The sequence below is a fragment of the Somniosus microcephalus genome, chromosome 22, assembly GCF_052327205.1.
Source record: "Somniosus microcephalus isolate GS21.2 chromosome 22, FLI_Smic_1.0, whole genome shotgun sequence".
Taxonomy (NCBI): Eukaryota; Metazoa; Chordata; class Chondrichthyes; order Squaliformes; family Somniosidae; genus Somniosus; species Somniosus microcephalus.
This window is the reverse complement of record NC_141008.1, coordinates 22,224,210-22,240,478: the sequence shown is the minus strand read 5'-3', so window position 1 is coordinate 22,240,478 and position 16,269 is coordinate 22,224,210. Positions and strand designations below refer to the sequence as shown.

Sequence of the window (16,269 nt, the reverse complement as noted above, 5' to 3'; positions counted from 1 at the left end):
TTTATCTGGTGATCGTTGGTACATTTGTAGATGCAATAGAATAAGATTCTTTCTGTGTACTTGGACCACCCACCACCAGATAGTGCTTTGTGGTAAAATGAGGGCAAGTTAATTGCAAAGTTGAAAGAATACACAAAATCTTATTTGCAGAATTACTTCCTGAACTGCTTTTCATTTTTGCAAGTAACTACTTCTCTGTGTACTCAATTCACAAACTGTAGTGGCTGGTTCAGGGAATCCGGCAAGGATTACTTTTCTACAGCTGAGAGAATGCTGGTGGGTATAACTTTGTTAATAAGGTAGTGCAGGGCAACTCCACTAGAGGATTCTATACAGTAATCCCTTGTAACTCCAGAAACTGCTGGCATTGTAAATTATAAATGATTGTTAGAAAGGACTACAGGAAACTTTGGTTTATCCGGAGGTTGTATGTCCGGAAACCTCGATCTACCGGCAGAAATCAGGAGCCGTTTTGTTAGGTTTTTTTCTTCTCGTGGCTTTGTTTTCAACAGTTGGGCTCTGGAAAGTCGCTCTCAAGCTGTTGCTAAGCTACAGAGACGCTTCCAAGGTACGGGCCGACTGTTTACAAGCTGTTGCTAAGCAGCAGTGTTTGTTGTCAGATACGGAGATGAAAACCTCCGTATGCTTCAACATTAACTTTGTATGTCCGGCAGTTTTGATAGATCGGCAACAGCTCGGTGCCGGATATCACAAAGTTTCCTGTAATATGAATATTTCTGGATCAAATTTAACCTGCCCAGTCAGAACCGTTGAAAACTACCATTACTAGTAATATCAGAATCAGAGTTTGCTTCAACAGCTGGTGGCTGTAACAGATTTCTAAATGACAGTGAAGACTTTAATGAGTGTGTAACATTTTAACCATTAATGGGTAAGCTCCCAATTCATTTCATTTTTGAGGAAAACTTTAATGTTTCTAACATGCAAGACTTTCATGTGATATATAATCTGCGTAATGTCTCCTTGTGTATTCTGAGTACTCTTTGTTGCCTGATGATAGAAAATTGATGTGTTCTGTCAAGCATGCTAATTATACTTGATATCTTTACATGCATTTATAAAGTAGTGATACTAAGATGTTTGAACTGTTGGAAGTTTGTACATGGTTATCAATTCTATGCAATCACTTTTTCTTTTAATCCAGGCCATTTCTGGACACCTCCGTTCAACTTGGTAAGTTGCTCACAGTATATAATTTAGCATTTCTGTATGTGTAGCTTTTTTAAAACTAACATATGACATAATCCTGATGAATATAGAATTAGGTTGTCAGTTTATAAAATTATGACCGAAGTATACTATGATTATAAAGAAATCTTTCCACAGGATAGCTTAATGATCCATTGAGCAACTCAGTCTACACAAAAACGCATGAGAATTTTGTAGCAAATTTTCCATGAACTTTTGTAGTATTTTGACAGGGGGTTCTGAGGACCATAGAAAATAGTGATTCCAAGGCAGTAGTATGAGGAATTTAAGGAACCTAAACACTGATGGATTGCAACTGGCACATGAACAAATTGAAATGTCTTTTTACACTTTGGTTTCATGGTGTAGGACATTGAAGAACAAGTGCTGTACGAGAAATGAAATTATGAGCATGAAATATGTAGGAAATGTGTAATCACAATCACAAATATTAGCTGTAAGGTTTCAGATGACTTGGTGCATTCTATCCATCACCACATCGCACTGCTTAGCCTATTGCTCAAGATGGAGGGTTGAGTGCACTAAATCCTTGGGTGAGTTCACCAACAGCACAATATCTGAAAAGGATTGTTGCAGTACTTTAATCCAACCCTTCCGTTGCCATCCAACCTATTGAAGAAGATATCAAATGAGGATGGGTGGCGGTGGATAACCTTGCCCTACTCTTCTCGAGAGAGAGAAAGGTTTCAGTAAGTCTTTCATTTCCTTTTACACAAATATTGGAGCCGGAGTACACATTCAAGATTCGGCCAAATATGTCAAAAAACCTTTTCCAAAATCGCTGAAGCAATATTTCAGTCTAATCACTCAAAGCACAATGGTCCATCAGTGACTCTAACTTGGCAGTCACTATTCAATGTGAGCCAATCACTTTTTCCATGGCTGCTAGGAGATGCCCTCCTGAGGAAGGTTATGAACCAGGGGTTTAAAGTATCTCAAGAATGTTGAACTCCATGTGGAAAGTAAAGGATGTGCCAAACTACTCCCAACTGCACGATCGATTGCTGTGAACCCCATGCTGATGTCACATAATTGATAAACTTTGGAAAGGAAGCAGAGCCCCATTGCTGGAGGTATTTTACATAGAATTACATAGAAAATAGAGCACAGAAACCGGCCGAACCAGTCCATACCGGTGTTTATGCTTCACTCAGGCCTCCTATCCTTCCTCATCTAACTCTACCAGCATAACCCTCTATTCCCTTCTCCCTCGTATGCTTACCTAGCCTCCCCTTAACCCTTAAATGCATCTATACTATTCACCTCAACTACTCCCTGTAGGAGCGTATTCAACAATCTCAACACTCTGGGTAAAGAAGTTTCTTCTGAATGCCCTATTTGATTTCTTGGTGACTATCTTATATTGGCGGCCTCTAGTTATGGTCTTTCTCACAAGTGGAAACACTTTCTCTGTCTACTGTATGAAAACCTTTCATAATTTTAAAGACTTCTATTCGGTCACCCCTCAGCCTTATCTTTTCAAGAGAAAAGAGACCCAGCCTGTTCATTCTTTCCTGATGGATATAACCTTGAAGTTCTGGTATCATCCTTGTAAATCATTTTTGCACCCTTGCCAGTGCATCTATATCCTTTTTATAATATGGAGACCAGAATAGCCAATTTAAATTTGACAATGTACTAATATACCAAGTTCCCAGACATGGGTGTATGTCCAGTCGTGATCCCATCCTCTGTCATCGAATTACAGTATGCAGACGACGCTTGCGTCTGCGCTCACTTGGAGGCCGAACTCCAAACCATCGTCCACACCTTCACCGACGCGTACGAGAGCATAGGCCTTACGCTAAACATCCGTAAGACAAAGGTCCTCTGCCACCCTGCCCCCGCCACACAGTACTGCCCCCCCGATTATCAAAATCCACGACAAGGCCTTGGACAACGTGGACCATTTTCCATATCTCGGGAGCCCACTGTCAACCAGGGCAGACGTCAATGACTAAGTCCAACACCACCTTCAGTGTGTCAGTGCAGCCTTCGGTCGCCTGAGGAAGAGAGTGTTTGAAGACCAGAACCTCAAACCCGGCACTGAGCTCATAGTCTACAGAGCAGCAGTGATACCCGCCCTGATGTATGCCTCAGAGTCATGGACCATGTACAGCAGGCACCTCAAAGCACTGGAGAGGTACCACCAACGCTGCCTCCGCAAGATCCTGCAAATCCATTGGCAGGATAGGCGCACCAACGTCCGTGTTCTCGCTCAGGCCAGCATCGAAGCTTTAACCATGCTCGACCAGCTCCGATGGACGGGTCACATTGTCTGCCTAAGATTTCACTTTGCTTGCTGGCTCTTGGGCTAAGACAACTGCTCAGTGATAGCAACTGTGGTTTCTACTTCAAAGATTCCAAGCTACAAATTCATGTAAATATAAAGATAAAATATAGAAATTCCTATAACCTGAAACCAGATAGATCTGATAAAATATTAACACTGGAATTCAGGCAAAAATCTTTCCCTTTTTTAAATACTTTTTATCTTTCAGGTTCAAACTATTACCTGAAAGTCTGACTAATCTTTCTGCAGGTTTAGGACTTCACATTAAATTGACAAAAACATCAGAAAGTTCCCAATTTCTATGTCTGGGGGAGTCCCTGTAAATCGGACGTGCTCCTGAGGACCAGTCCCAAGTCAAAAGACGGCGTTTCTTTGTACACAGAAATAATGTGCTAATGAGTATGGTTGTATAGAAAAAAATACAAGTTTATGTTCCAGTTGTCCCGAAGACCAGCGTAATTTAAGACTAACCTCTCTACAGATGGACCACATCTGTAGTTAATTAAACATTACCAGGACATGTATTGTTGATAGAATCATTCATATTCAGTGAGAGAGAAAGATTTTAAGAGAAGGGAGCACTATCCGTGGCTAACTAAGGAAGTAAAGGATGGTATCAAATTGAAAACAAAGACATACAATGTTGCCAAGATTGGTGGGAGGCCAGAGGATTGGGAAATTTTTTAAAACCAGCAAAGGATGACTAAAAAAATAATAGAGGGAAGATGAATTATGAGAGTAAACTGGCAAGAAATATTAAAACAGAAAGTAAGAGCTTCTACAGGTATATAAAAAGGAAGAGCGTAGCTAAAGTAAACATTGGTCCCTTAGAGGATGAAAATGGGGAATTAATAATGGGGAACGGGGAAATGGCAGAGACTCTGAACAAATATTTTGTATCTGTCTTCACGGTAGAAGACACTAACAACACCCCAATAATGGATAATCAAGGGGTCTCGGAGGGGGGAACTAAAGACTTATCACTAAGGAAAAAGTACTTGGTAAAATAATGGGACTAAAGGACGACAAGTCCCCTGGACCAGATGGCCTGCATCCCAGGGTCTTAAAAGAAGTGACTGCAGAGATAGTGGATGCATTGGTTGCAATATACCAAAATTCCCTGGACTCTGGAGAGGTCCTAGCGGATTGGAAAACTGCAAATGTAACACCCCTATTTAAGAAAGGAATGAGACAGAGAGCAGGAAACTGTAGACCAGTTAGCCTAACATCTGTTATTGGGGAAAATGCTGGAGTCCTTCATTAAGGAAGCAGTAGCAGGGCATTTGGAAAATCATAATGCAGTCAAGCAGAGTCAGCATGGTTTTATGAAAGGGAAATCATGTTTAACAAATTTGCTGGCGTTCTTTGAGGATGTAATGAGCAGGGTGGATAAGGGTAAGCCAGTGGATGTGGTGTATTTGGATTTCCAGAAGGCATTCGCTAAGGTGCCACATAAAAGGTTACTGCATAAGATAAGAGCTCACGGAGTTGGGGGTAATATATTAGCATGGATAGAGAATTGGCTAACTAACAGAAATATGAGAGTCAGGATAAATGGGTCATTTTCCAGTTGGCAAACGGTAACTAGTGAGGTGCCACAGGGATCGGTGCTGGGGCCTCAACGATTTACAATCTACATTAACGCCTTGGATGAAGGGACTGAGTGTAATGTAGCCAAGTTTGCAGATGATACAAAGATGGGTGGGAAAGCAAGTTGTGCAGAGCACTCCAAGAATCTGCAAAGGGATATAGACAGGCTAAGTGAGTGGGCAAATATTTGGCAGATGGAGTATAATGTGGGAAAGTGTGAGGTTATCCACTTTGGCAGGGAAAAAAAAAGCAAATTATTATTTAAATGGAGAGAGATTACAAAATGCTAGTGACCAAGGCTGGGAATTCAACATCCAGGGGTATTCAATATTCAGGAAGGAGAGGGAAAAGGAGGTGGGGTAGCATTGCTGGTTAAAGAGGAGATTAACACAATAGTAAGGAAGGATATTAGCTCTGATGATGTGGAATCTGTATGGGTAGAGCTGAGAAATACCAAGGGGCAGAATAAGTTAGTGGGCGTTGTATACAGACCCCCCCAAACAGTAATGCTGAGGTTGGGGATGACATTAAACGGGAAATTAGAGATGCGTGCAATAAGGACTCGGCAGTTATCATGGGTGATTTTAATATACATATAGATTGGGCTAACCAAATTAGTAACTGCTGTGGAGGAGGAATTCCTAGAGTGTATAGGTTCCCTGGACCAATATATCGAGGAACCAACTAGAGATCAGGCCATCTTAGACTGGGTATTATGTAACGAGAAAGGATTAATTAGCAATGTTGTTGTGCGAGGCCCCTTGGGGAGGAGCGATCATAATATGATAGAATTCTTCATTAAGATGGAGAGTGAAGTAGTTGACTCAGAGACTAGGGTCCTGAATTTAAATAAAGGAAACTACGATGGTATGACGCGCGAGTTGGCTAGGATGGATTGGTTGACGGTGGATAGGCAATGGCAAACATTTAAAGATCGCATGGATGAACTACAGAATTTGTTCATCCCTGTTTGGCATAAAAATAAAACAAAAGTGACTCAACCATGGCTAACAAGGGAAATTAGGGATAGCATAAGATCCAAGGAGAGGACATATAAATTGACCAGAAAAAGCAGCAAACCTGAGGATTGGGAGCAGTTTAGGATTCAGCAAAGGAGGACAAAGGGATTCATTAAGAGGGGGAAAGTAGAATGTCAGAATCAGGGGAATTTATAATGGGGAACAAAGAAATGGCAGACCAATTAAATACATAGTTTGGTTCTGTCTTAACAAAGGAGGACACAAATAACCTTCCAGAGATGCTGGGGAACATAGGGTCTAAGGAGAGGGAGGAACTGAATGAAATCAGTATTTGTAGGGAAATGGTGTTCGGGAAATTGATGGCATTGAAGGCCGATAAATCCCCAGGGTCTGATAATCTACTTCCTAGGGTGCTTAAGGAAGTGGCACTAGAAATAGTAGATGCATTGCTGGTCATCTTCCAAAATTCTATAGACTCTGGAATAGTTCCCATGGATTGGAGGGTAGCTAATGTAACCCCACTATTCAAAAAGGTGGTAGAGAGAAAACGGGGAATTATGGACCGGTAAGCCTGACATCAGTAGTGGGGAAAATGCTGGAGTCCATTATAAAAGATGTAATAGCAGAGCACTTGAAAAACAGTAACAGGATCGGACAAAGTCAGCATGGATTTACAAAAGGTAAATCATGCTTGACTACTGGAATTTTTTGAGGATGTAACTGGTAGAATAGATAAGGGAGAACCAGTGGATGTGGTGTATTTGGACTTTCAGAAGGCTTTCGATAAGGTCCCGCATAAGAGATCGGCGTGCAAAGTTAAAGCACATGGGATTGGGGGTAAGGTACTGACTTGGATAGAGAACTGGTTGGCAGACAGGAAGCAAAATGTTGGAATAAAGGGTCTTTTTCCGAGTGGCAGGCAGTGACTAGTGGGGTACCGCAGGGATCGATGCTAGGACCTCGGCTATTCACAATATATATTAATGATCTAGACGAGGGAACGAGGTGTATTATCTCCAAGTTTGCAGACGACACAAAGCTGGGTGAGCGTGTGTGCTGTGAGGAGGATGCCGAGAAACTCCAGTATGATTTGGACAAGTTGGGTGATTGGGCAGATGCTTGGCAGATGCAGTATAATGTGGATAAATGCGAGGTTATCCATTTTGGTGGCAAAAACAGGAAGACAGATTATTATCTGAACGGGAATAGATTGGGAAAAGGGGAAGTGCAACGAGACCTGGGTGTCCTTGTGCACCAGTCGCTGAAGGTAAGCATGCAGGTGCAGCAGGCGGTTAAGGCGGCAAATGGTATGTTGACCTTCATAGTACGGTGGCATAGTGGTTAGCACTGTTGCCTCACAGCGCCAGGGACCCGGGTTCAAATCCGGCCTCGGGTGACTGTGTGGAGTTTGCACATTCTCCCTGTGTTTGCGTGGGTTTCCTCCGGGTGCTCCGGTTTCCTCCCACAGTCCAAAGATGTGCGGGTTAGGTTGATTGGCCATGATAAAAAAAAAATAAAAAAAAAATATTGGCCCTTAGTGTTAGGGGGGATTAAATATGTGGAGTTACGGCGATAGGGCTTGGGTGGGATGGCTGTCGGTGTAGGGACCGGGTGCTAGGGTTTGGATGATCAGTCATGATCTCGTTGAATGGCGGAGCAGGCTCGAAGGGCCGAATGGCCTACTCCTGCTCCTATCTTCTATGTTTCTATGTTTCATAGCGAGAGGATTCGAGTACAGGAGCAAGGATGTCTTGCTGCAGTTGTACAGGGCCTTGGTGAGACCACACCTTGAGTATTGTGTGCAGTTTTGGTCGCCTTATCTGAGGAAGGATGTTCTTGCCATGAAGAGAGTGCAGCGAAGATTCACCAGACTGACACCTGGGATGGCAGGAATGACGTATGAAGAGAGATTGGGTCAATTAGGCTTATATTCGCTAGAGTTTAGAAGAATGAGGGGGAATCTCATTGAAACATAAAATTCTAACAGGACTAGACAGACTAGATGCAGGAAGGATGTTCCCGATGGCGGGGGAGTCCAGAACCAGGGGTCACAGTCTAAAGATAAGGGGTAAGCCATTTAGGACTGAGATGAGGAGGAATTTCTTCACCCAGAGAGTGGTGAACCTGTGGAATTCTCTACCACAGACGGCAGTTGAGGCCAACTTACTAAATATATTCAAGAAGGAGTTAGATATATTTCTTAAGGCTAAAGGGATCAAGGGATATAGGGAGAAAGCAGGGACAGGATACTGAATTTGGATGATCAGCCATGATCTCATTAAATGGCGGAACAGGCTCGAGGAGCCGAATGGCCTACTCCTGCTCCTATATTCTATGTTTCTATTTAAGTTCAGAGGGACCTGGGTGTCCTTGTGCATGAAACACAAAGTTAGCATGCAGGTATAGCAAGTAATCAAAAAGGCAAATAGAATGTTGGCCTTTATTGCAAGGGGGTTGGAGTGTAAAAGCAGGGAAGTCCTGCTACAACTGTACATGGTATTGGTGAGACCACACCTGGAGTACTGCGTACAATTTTGGTCTCCTTATTTAAGGAAGGATATACTTGCATTGGAGGCAGTTCTGAGAAGGTTCACTAGGTTAATTCCAGAGATGAGGGGCTTGACTTATGAAGAAAGGTTGGGCCTATACTCATTGGAATTTAGAAGAATGAGAGGTGATCTTATTTAAACATATAAGATACTGAGGGGGCTCGACAAGGTTAATGCAGAGAGGATGTTTCCCCTCATGGGGAAATCTAGAACTTGGGGGCATAGTTTCAAAATAATGGGTCGCCCTTTTAGGACGGAGATGTGGAGGAATTTCTTCTCGGAGGGTTGTAAATCTGTGGAATTCTCTGCCCCAGAGAGAACATAAGAACATAAACATAAGAAATAGGAGCAGGAGTAGGCCAATCAGCCCCTCGAGCCTGCTCCGCCATTCAATAAGATCATGGCTGATCTGATCCTAACCTCAAATCTACTTTCACTCTCCATCCCACCCGAACCTATGTGATCTCCTGGGAGAGGCGAAAAACCAGATAAAAAACCCAATGGCAAATTTGGGAGAAAAAATCTGGGACATTCCTCTCCGACCCATCTAGGCGATCGAAACTCGTCCAGGAGATCACTCTGTCCCTGTATTTCCTGCAGTACTTGCCTTCTGTAAGAGGTGATCTCCACCCCAGCCAGGAACAGGCCCAATTTACTCTTGAAGGACTCCTAGCTGGCAGCCTGTTCCCGAGGTCTCCACTAATCCCTGTGAATAGAACCATCTCCTGAAATCTAACACAGAATTAGAACACAAGTAGTAGGAGCAGGACCAGGCTACACGGCCCCTGGGCCCGCTCCGCCACCCACAGGGCCATAACCGATCCGAACCTAGCCTCCTGTCCGATTTCCTACCCGTAACCCCTAATTCCCCTTCTAGGAAACTGTCTATTTCTGTTAAATTTATTTAATGATGTAGCTTCCACAGCTCTCTGGGGCAGCAAATTCCACAGACCTACCACCCTCTGAGTGAAGAAGTTTCTCCTCATCTCAGTTTTGAAAGAGCAGCCCCTTATTCTAAGATTATGCCCCCTACTTCTAGTTTCACCCATCATTGGAAACATCCTCACCGCATTCACCCGATCAAAGCCCCTTCACAATCTTACGTTTCAATAAGATCGCCTCTCATTCTTCTGAACTCCAATGAGTAGAGTCCCAATCTACTCGACCTCTCCTCATATATCAACCCCCTCATCCCTGGGATTAACCGAGTGAACCTTCTTTGTACTGCCTCGAGAGCAAGTATGTCTTAAGTATGGGATCCAAAACTGTATGCAGTATTCCAGGTGTGGTCTCACCAATACCTTGTACAACTGCAGCAATACAGGTCAACTATCCCTTATCTGCAATTCCGAAATTCGAAAAGCTCTGAAAACTGAAAGTTTTTTCGTGGAGCGTCTCTCGGTATTTCCAGTGCAAAAGCTTCAGCAGCTTGCACGGGAGTTTGCAGATTACTGCGTGGCCGTGTGCAACTTTGAGGAAACATTGCTGTTAACTATTTCTTTATAGTAATCTGGTTACCTAGCCAGGTTTGCATCCATCACTAGTGGTGTAGTTGTAGGGTAAACCTGACGGCTGCCTCTTGTCCATTTATAAGCATTGTATCCGTTCTGAAATCTGAAAAATTCCGAAACACATCTGGCCCCAAGGGTTTCGGATAAGGGATAGTGCACCTGTACCTGTTTTTATATTCCATCCCCCTAGCAATAAAAGCCAACATTCCATTGGCCTTCTTGATCACCTGCTGCACCTGCATACTAACTTTTTGTGTTTCATGCACCAGGACCCCCAGATCCCTTTGTACTGCAGTACTTTCCAGTTTCTTGCCATTAAGATAATAACTTGCTGTATGATTTTTCCTGCCAAAGTGCATAACCTCACACTTTCCAGTATTATATTCCATCTGCCAAATCTCTGCCCACTTACTTAGCCTGTCTATGTCCCTTTGCAGGTTTTTTATGTCCTCCTCACTCACTACTTTCCCTCCCATCTTTGTATCATCTGCAAACTTTGATATGCTACACTTGGTCCCTTCCTCCAAATCGTTAATATAGATTGTAAAGAGTTGGGGTCCCAGCACTGACCCCTGCGGAACACCACTAGTTACTGATTGCCAATCTGAGAATGAACCATTTATCCCAACTCTCTGCTTTCTATTAGGTAGCCAATCCTCCACCCATGCCAGAATATTACGCCCAATCCCATGATTTTTTATCTTGAGCAATAATCTTTTATGTGGCACCTTGTCAAATGCCTTTTGGAAGTCTAAATACACTACGTCCACTGGTTCCCCTTTATCCACCCTGTATGTTACGTCCTCCAAGAACTCAAGCAAATTTGTCAAACATGACTTCCCCTTCGTAAAACCATGCTGACTTTGTCCTATTAAATTATGTTTATCCAAATGTCCCGTTACTGTCTCCTTAATAATGGACTCTAAAATTTTACCAACCACAGATGATGGGCTAACTGGTCTATAGTTTCCAGCCTTCTGTCTACTACCCTTTTTTAAATAAGGGTGTTACATTAGCAGTTTTCCAATCTGCCGGGACCTTTGCTGAGTCCAGGGAGTTTTGGAAAATTATTACCAATGCATCCACAATCCCTACTGCCACTTCCCTCAAGACCCTAGGATGTAAGCCATCGGGTCCAGGGGATTTATCCGCCTTAAATCCTATTATTTTACCGAGTGCCACTTCCTTAGTGATTTTAATCGTATTTAGCTCCTCACCGCCGCCCCCCCCCCCCCCCGCAGAGCCCCCTGTTTGTCCAGTGTTGGGATATTCTTAGTGTCCTCTACTGTAAAGACTGATACAAAATATTTGTTCAGCGTTTTTGCCACCTCCATGTTTCCCACCATTAATTTCCCTGTCTCATCCTCTAAGGGACCAACATTTACTTTAGCTACCCTTTTTCTTTTTATATAACTATAGAAACTCTTGCTATCTGTTTTTATATTTTTTGCTAATTTACTTTCATAATCTATCTTCCCTTTCTTAATCAATCTTTTAGTTATTTTTTGCTGTCTTTTAAAGACTTCCCAATCTTCTATCCTCCCACTAGATTTGGCTACCTTATATGCCCTTGTTTTTAGTCGGATACTATCCTTTATTACTTTACTCAGCCATGGATGGCTGTCTTTTCTTTTACACCCTTTTTTCCTCAGTGGAATATTTTTTTTGAAAGTTGTAAAATAACTCCTTGAATGTACACCACTGATCATGTACCGTCTTACCCTTTAATCTATTTTCCCAGTCCACTCTAATCAGTTCTGCTCTCATACCTTCATAGTCTCCTTTATTCAAGCTCAGTACATTTGTTTGAGATCCAACCTTCTCGCCCTCTAATTGAATATGGAATTCAACCATGTTGTGGTCACTCATACATACTGCTCAAGAAACCCATCCCTAATACACTCAATGAACTCTTCCTCAAGGCTGCCCTGCCCAATTTGATTTGTCCAGTTAATATGAAAGTTAAAATCCCCCATAATTATAGCTGTTCCCTTATTACAAGCCCCAACTATTTCCTGATTAATGCTCCGTCCAACAGAGTTGCAACTGTTAGGAGGCCTATAGACTGCGCCCACCAGTGTTTTTTTCCCCCCTTATTATTCCTTATCTCCACCCAAACTCTTTCATTATCCTGATCCTTTGACCCAATATCATTTCTCTGTATTGCAGTGATTCCTTCCTTTATTAACATAGCCACCCCACCTCCCCTTCCTTCCTGCCTGTCCTTCCTGATTGGGAATTAAACATACGAGGGTATTTAACAGTCATGGTCACCCTGCAGCCATGTTTCTGTAATGGCCACAAGATCATACCCATATGTAGTTATTTCTGCCATCAACTCGTCCATTTTGTTAGAATGCTACGTGCATTCAGATAAAGAACTTTCAAATATGTTTTGTGACACTTAGTTCCTGCTTTTTCCCCTTTACTACTTTACCTTTTACTCCATACATTCTGTCCTTTCCTAACACTCTCTGGTTTTTAATTCCCCCACTGCTACCTAGGTCTATGACCTTCTCCGTTGTCATTTTTATTATTTGCTCTCTAGGACCCTCCCCCCCCCCCCCCCACTAGTTAGTTTAAAGCCCTCTCTACAGCCCTAGTTATATGATTCACCAGGATTCTAGTCCCAGCACTGGCCAAGTGAAGTCCGTCCCAACGGAACAGCTCTCTCTTGTCCCAGTACTGGTCAGTGTCCCAAGAAGCAAAACCCATTTCTCCCACACCAGTCTTTGAGCCACGCATTTAACTCTCTAATTTTATTTACCCTAGCCAAATTGGCTTGTGGCTCAGGTAATAATCCAGAGATTATTACCCTTGAGGTTTTGTTTTTTAATTTGACTCCTAGCTGCTCATACTCCTTTAACAGAACCTTCTTCCTTGTCTTATCTACGTCGTTCGTACCAACATGGACCACGACAACTGGATCCTCCCCCTCCCACTCCAAGTTTCTCTCCAGCCCAGAAGAGATGTCCTTAACCCTGGCACCGGGCAGGCAACACAGCCTTCGGGACTCCCGCTCTCGGCTGCAAAGAACCCTATCTATCCCCCTAATGATACTATCCCCTACCACTACAACATGTCTTTTTACTCCCCCCCCCCCCCCCCCCCCCCCCCCCCCCCCCCCCCACTTGAATGGCCCCCTGCTCCACGGTGCTGTAGCCTGGTTGTTCATCCTCCCTGCAGTCCCTGCTCCCGCCCCCACAGGGAGTAAGAACCTCGAACCTGTTTGACAAGAGCAAGGGCTGCGGCTCCTCCAACACTATCTCCTGGATCCCCGTACCTGCCTCACTCATAGTCATACTGTCCTGTCCCTGACCACGGACTACATCTGAATTAATTAATTTCATAGGTGTGACTACCTCCTGAAACATAGAGTCCAGGTACTTCTCCCCCTCCCTGATGTGTCGCAGTGTCTCAAGCTTGGTCTCAAGCACATCAACACGGTGCCGGAGCTCCTCTAGCAGCAAACACTTGTCGCAAATGTAATCACCGTGAGCCTCAATGGGGTCCACCGGCTCCCACATTTCGCAGCAGTAACACATCACCAGCTCACCCATTCTATATAATTAATTAAATTTCTTATTATTAGTTATGAAGACCCTCTGCCCCACTATAGATGATAATATCACACCACTATTTAATAGGAGAGCCGTGGAGGCTGGGTTATTAAATACATTTAAGGTGGAGATAGACAGATTTTTGCAAGATAAGGGAGTGAAGCATTATGGGGAGCGGGCGGGGAGTGGCTTTGAGCCCAAGATCAGCCATGATCTTATTGAATGGCGGAGCAGACTCTAGTGGCCAAGTGGCCTATTCCTGCTCCTATTTCTTGTGTTCTTATATTCCTATGCTGGGACATAATTTGTTGTCAAAATAATGGTAAAGCTAATGGTGCTTGCTGTTATTTATGTGCGAATGGTACAGAAACTTCAGGTGAAATGGCAGCTACATGGTTAAACTCAAATATCCTCAAGTTGCTATCCAAGTTGTGCCGCTCTTCCGTTAGCTTCGTGAAAACGACATCTCGCTATCTCCCTCACTCTTGAAATGCATTGAATGGTGTGAAATTGCTTTATTTGTGCAGTAGATACAAACTATACCCACCACAGAAAGTGAAGTTTAAGTACCCCTTTAATGATGTGCTAAGTGTTAAATACTGCCAGTCAACATCTCTGGCACTGAAAATGAACTGTTCCTTCTGTTTTTAATTGTTAATTTATAAAAAAACATTTTTAAATCTTCTAATTTTTCTTTTCTGTCTTTTCTCTTTCAATTCAATCTTTCTTTCCTTACCGTTAATTTATCTTTCCGTACTTGATTTGACATTGAATTCATAGAATCATAGAATGATGCAGCACAGAAGGAGGCCATTTGTTCCATCATGCCTGTGCCCGCTCTTCCCTGGTACAATTCTAGTAAATCTCTTCTGCACCCTCTCCAAGGCCTTGACATCCTTCCTAAAGTGTCGTGCTCAGAATTGAACACAGTACTTCAGCTGAGGCTTAACGAGTATTTTATAAAGGTTTAGCGCAACTTCCTTGCTTTTATACTCTCTTCCTTTATTAATGAAGCCAAAGATACCATTCTTAGGGCTGGATTTTCCCAGCGGAGGCGGGATCGTGGCGGTACCGGTCCCGCTCCCGGCTGCAGCCGCTCTGTCAAAAGGATTTTCCATTAATAGGGCTTGTTAAACCTGCCCTGCGGGGTGCCCAGCCAATTAAAAGGAAGCGGGTCTGATGACATCATTTGATAATGCGTCATCAGCCGGTTTCCTTAAAGGGGCCATGTCCAAATTGATTTTAACAGTTCTGCTGTCTGTGTTCTGCAGCATTGAGGTGCTGCAAACTGCACAAAGGTGCACGGCTGCACCCAGGCTCTCGCATGACTCTTGCTCCATATGCTTATGGAGGGAGTCACAGCATGCAGGGAGGTTCTCTTCCCTTCCCATGGGCGGAAGTGACCTCCCCAGGAGATCAATGCAGCCTGGTTGCACATTGCACAGGAGGGCAAAAGCAGGGATGTTGTCAGGAGGACCAGGCAGCACTGGTGCAAACCTTTCAATGATCTGAGCAGATCATAAAACATAACTGCCAAGCCACACTCAACCTCATCCTGCTGTGCCACTCATCACATCCACATCACTCTGCCTTCCCTACCCTCCTACTGCACATCTTTACTCGCACCAACTTACCTTGCACCTCCACCCATCCCTCTCTATCTACATTATCACTTCCCCATCTCACTAGCCACCCCTCACACTCACCCTCATCCTACTGTAAGCATACCAACTAACAACACACAAGGGTAGGCACTTGAGTGGTTTAGCCGATGTTTCTGTTAATGTGTTGTTAAACATTGAAATCTACAATTTTAACACTTCACCTTATTGGACAGATCCGTGCTTACCTTGAGAAATGTCTCGGTGAGTTCCAATGAATGTTGAAACATAATCCCCCCCCCAAGCTATTGTGATGAGTGTGAAAGGAATGGCTTGGATATTATAGGGATGCTTTATGGTGCTGGTGTGGGATGGTATCAACCTGGCGCATCATGTGGCAGCCAGGGTTTACAGCGTCAAGTGAAGCAAATCTGGCCATGGTGATGCCACCGCTGGCCTCCCGGGCAGCAATGTTGTCAGGTGCTGATGCCCTGTGTCATGTGCAGCATCAGGTGATGGCGGAGAAGGTTGTTGATGTGGGTGTGCCTGGTGATGTTGGTGTTGGGGCTGATCGTGGAAGGTTTCAGAGGATCAATGTGCGATTTTTTTTCAAGGGTGCCGATGTTACTGGAATAGATGGAGCCGACAGAAGCGATCTGTCAGTGGTGAGAGAGGTTGTTCCAATGAGGTGGTACTGGATATACAGTTGGCTCTAAACACTTGCAAACATAAGAAATCTCTGTCTTACAAATGCAATAATCAACAGTTTCTGAGCTCTGAAACTGACCATCTGCAACATGGTATCCTTTATACCACTTCTGCAGCTGTCAGGTTGTCAGATAAATCAAAGCAGACTCAACTCACGACAGGGTGAGCTGGCGTGCTCCCCGAGCAGCAGGTAACCCGTGGGGGAGCACACAAAATTACAAGGTAGGCTCAAAATAGCATTAAATTG

General features: G+C 43.6%; 1 protein-coding gene across 11 annotated transcripts in view; it reads left to right on the top strand.

Moving 5' to 3' along the window:
- The window catches only part of LOC147102099 (general transcription factor II-I-like), a 209,191-nt gene that overhangs the window by 72,177 nt on the left and 120,745 nt on the right, over positions 1-16,269 (top strand). For all 11 annotated transcript variants that reach the window (XM_085964295.1, XM_085964294.1, XM_085964296.1 and 8 more), the window contains one exon: positions 1,166-1,194. In XM_085964295.1, coding sequence (XP_085820421.1) covers positions 1,166-1,194 — 29 coding nt within the window. The remainder of the gene's footprint in view (positions 1-1,165; positions 1,195-16,269) is intronic.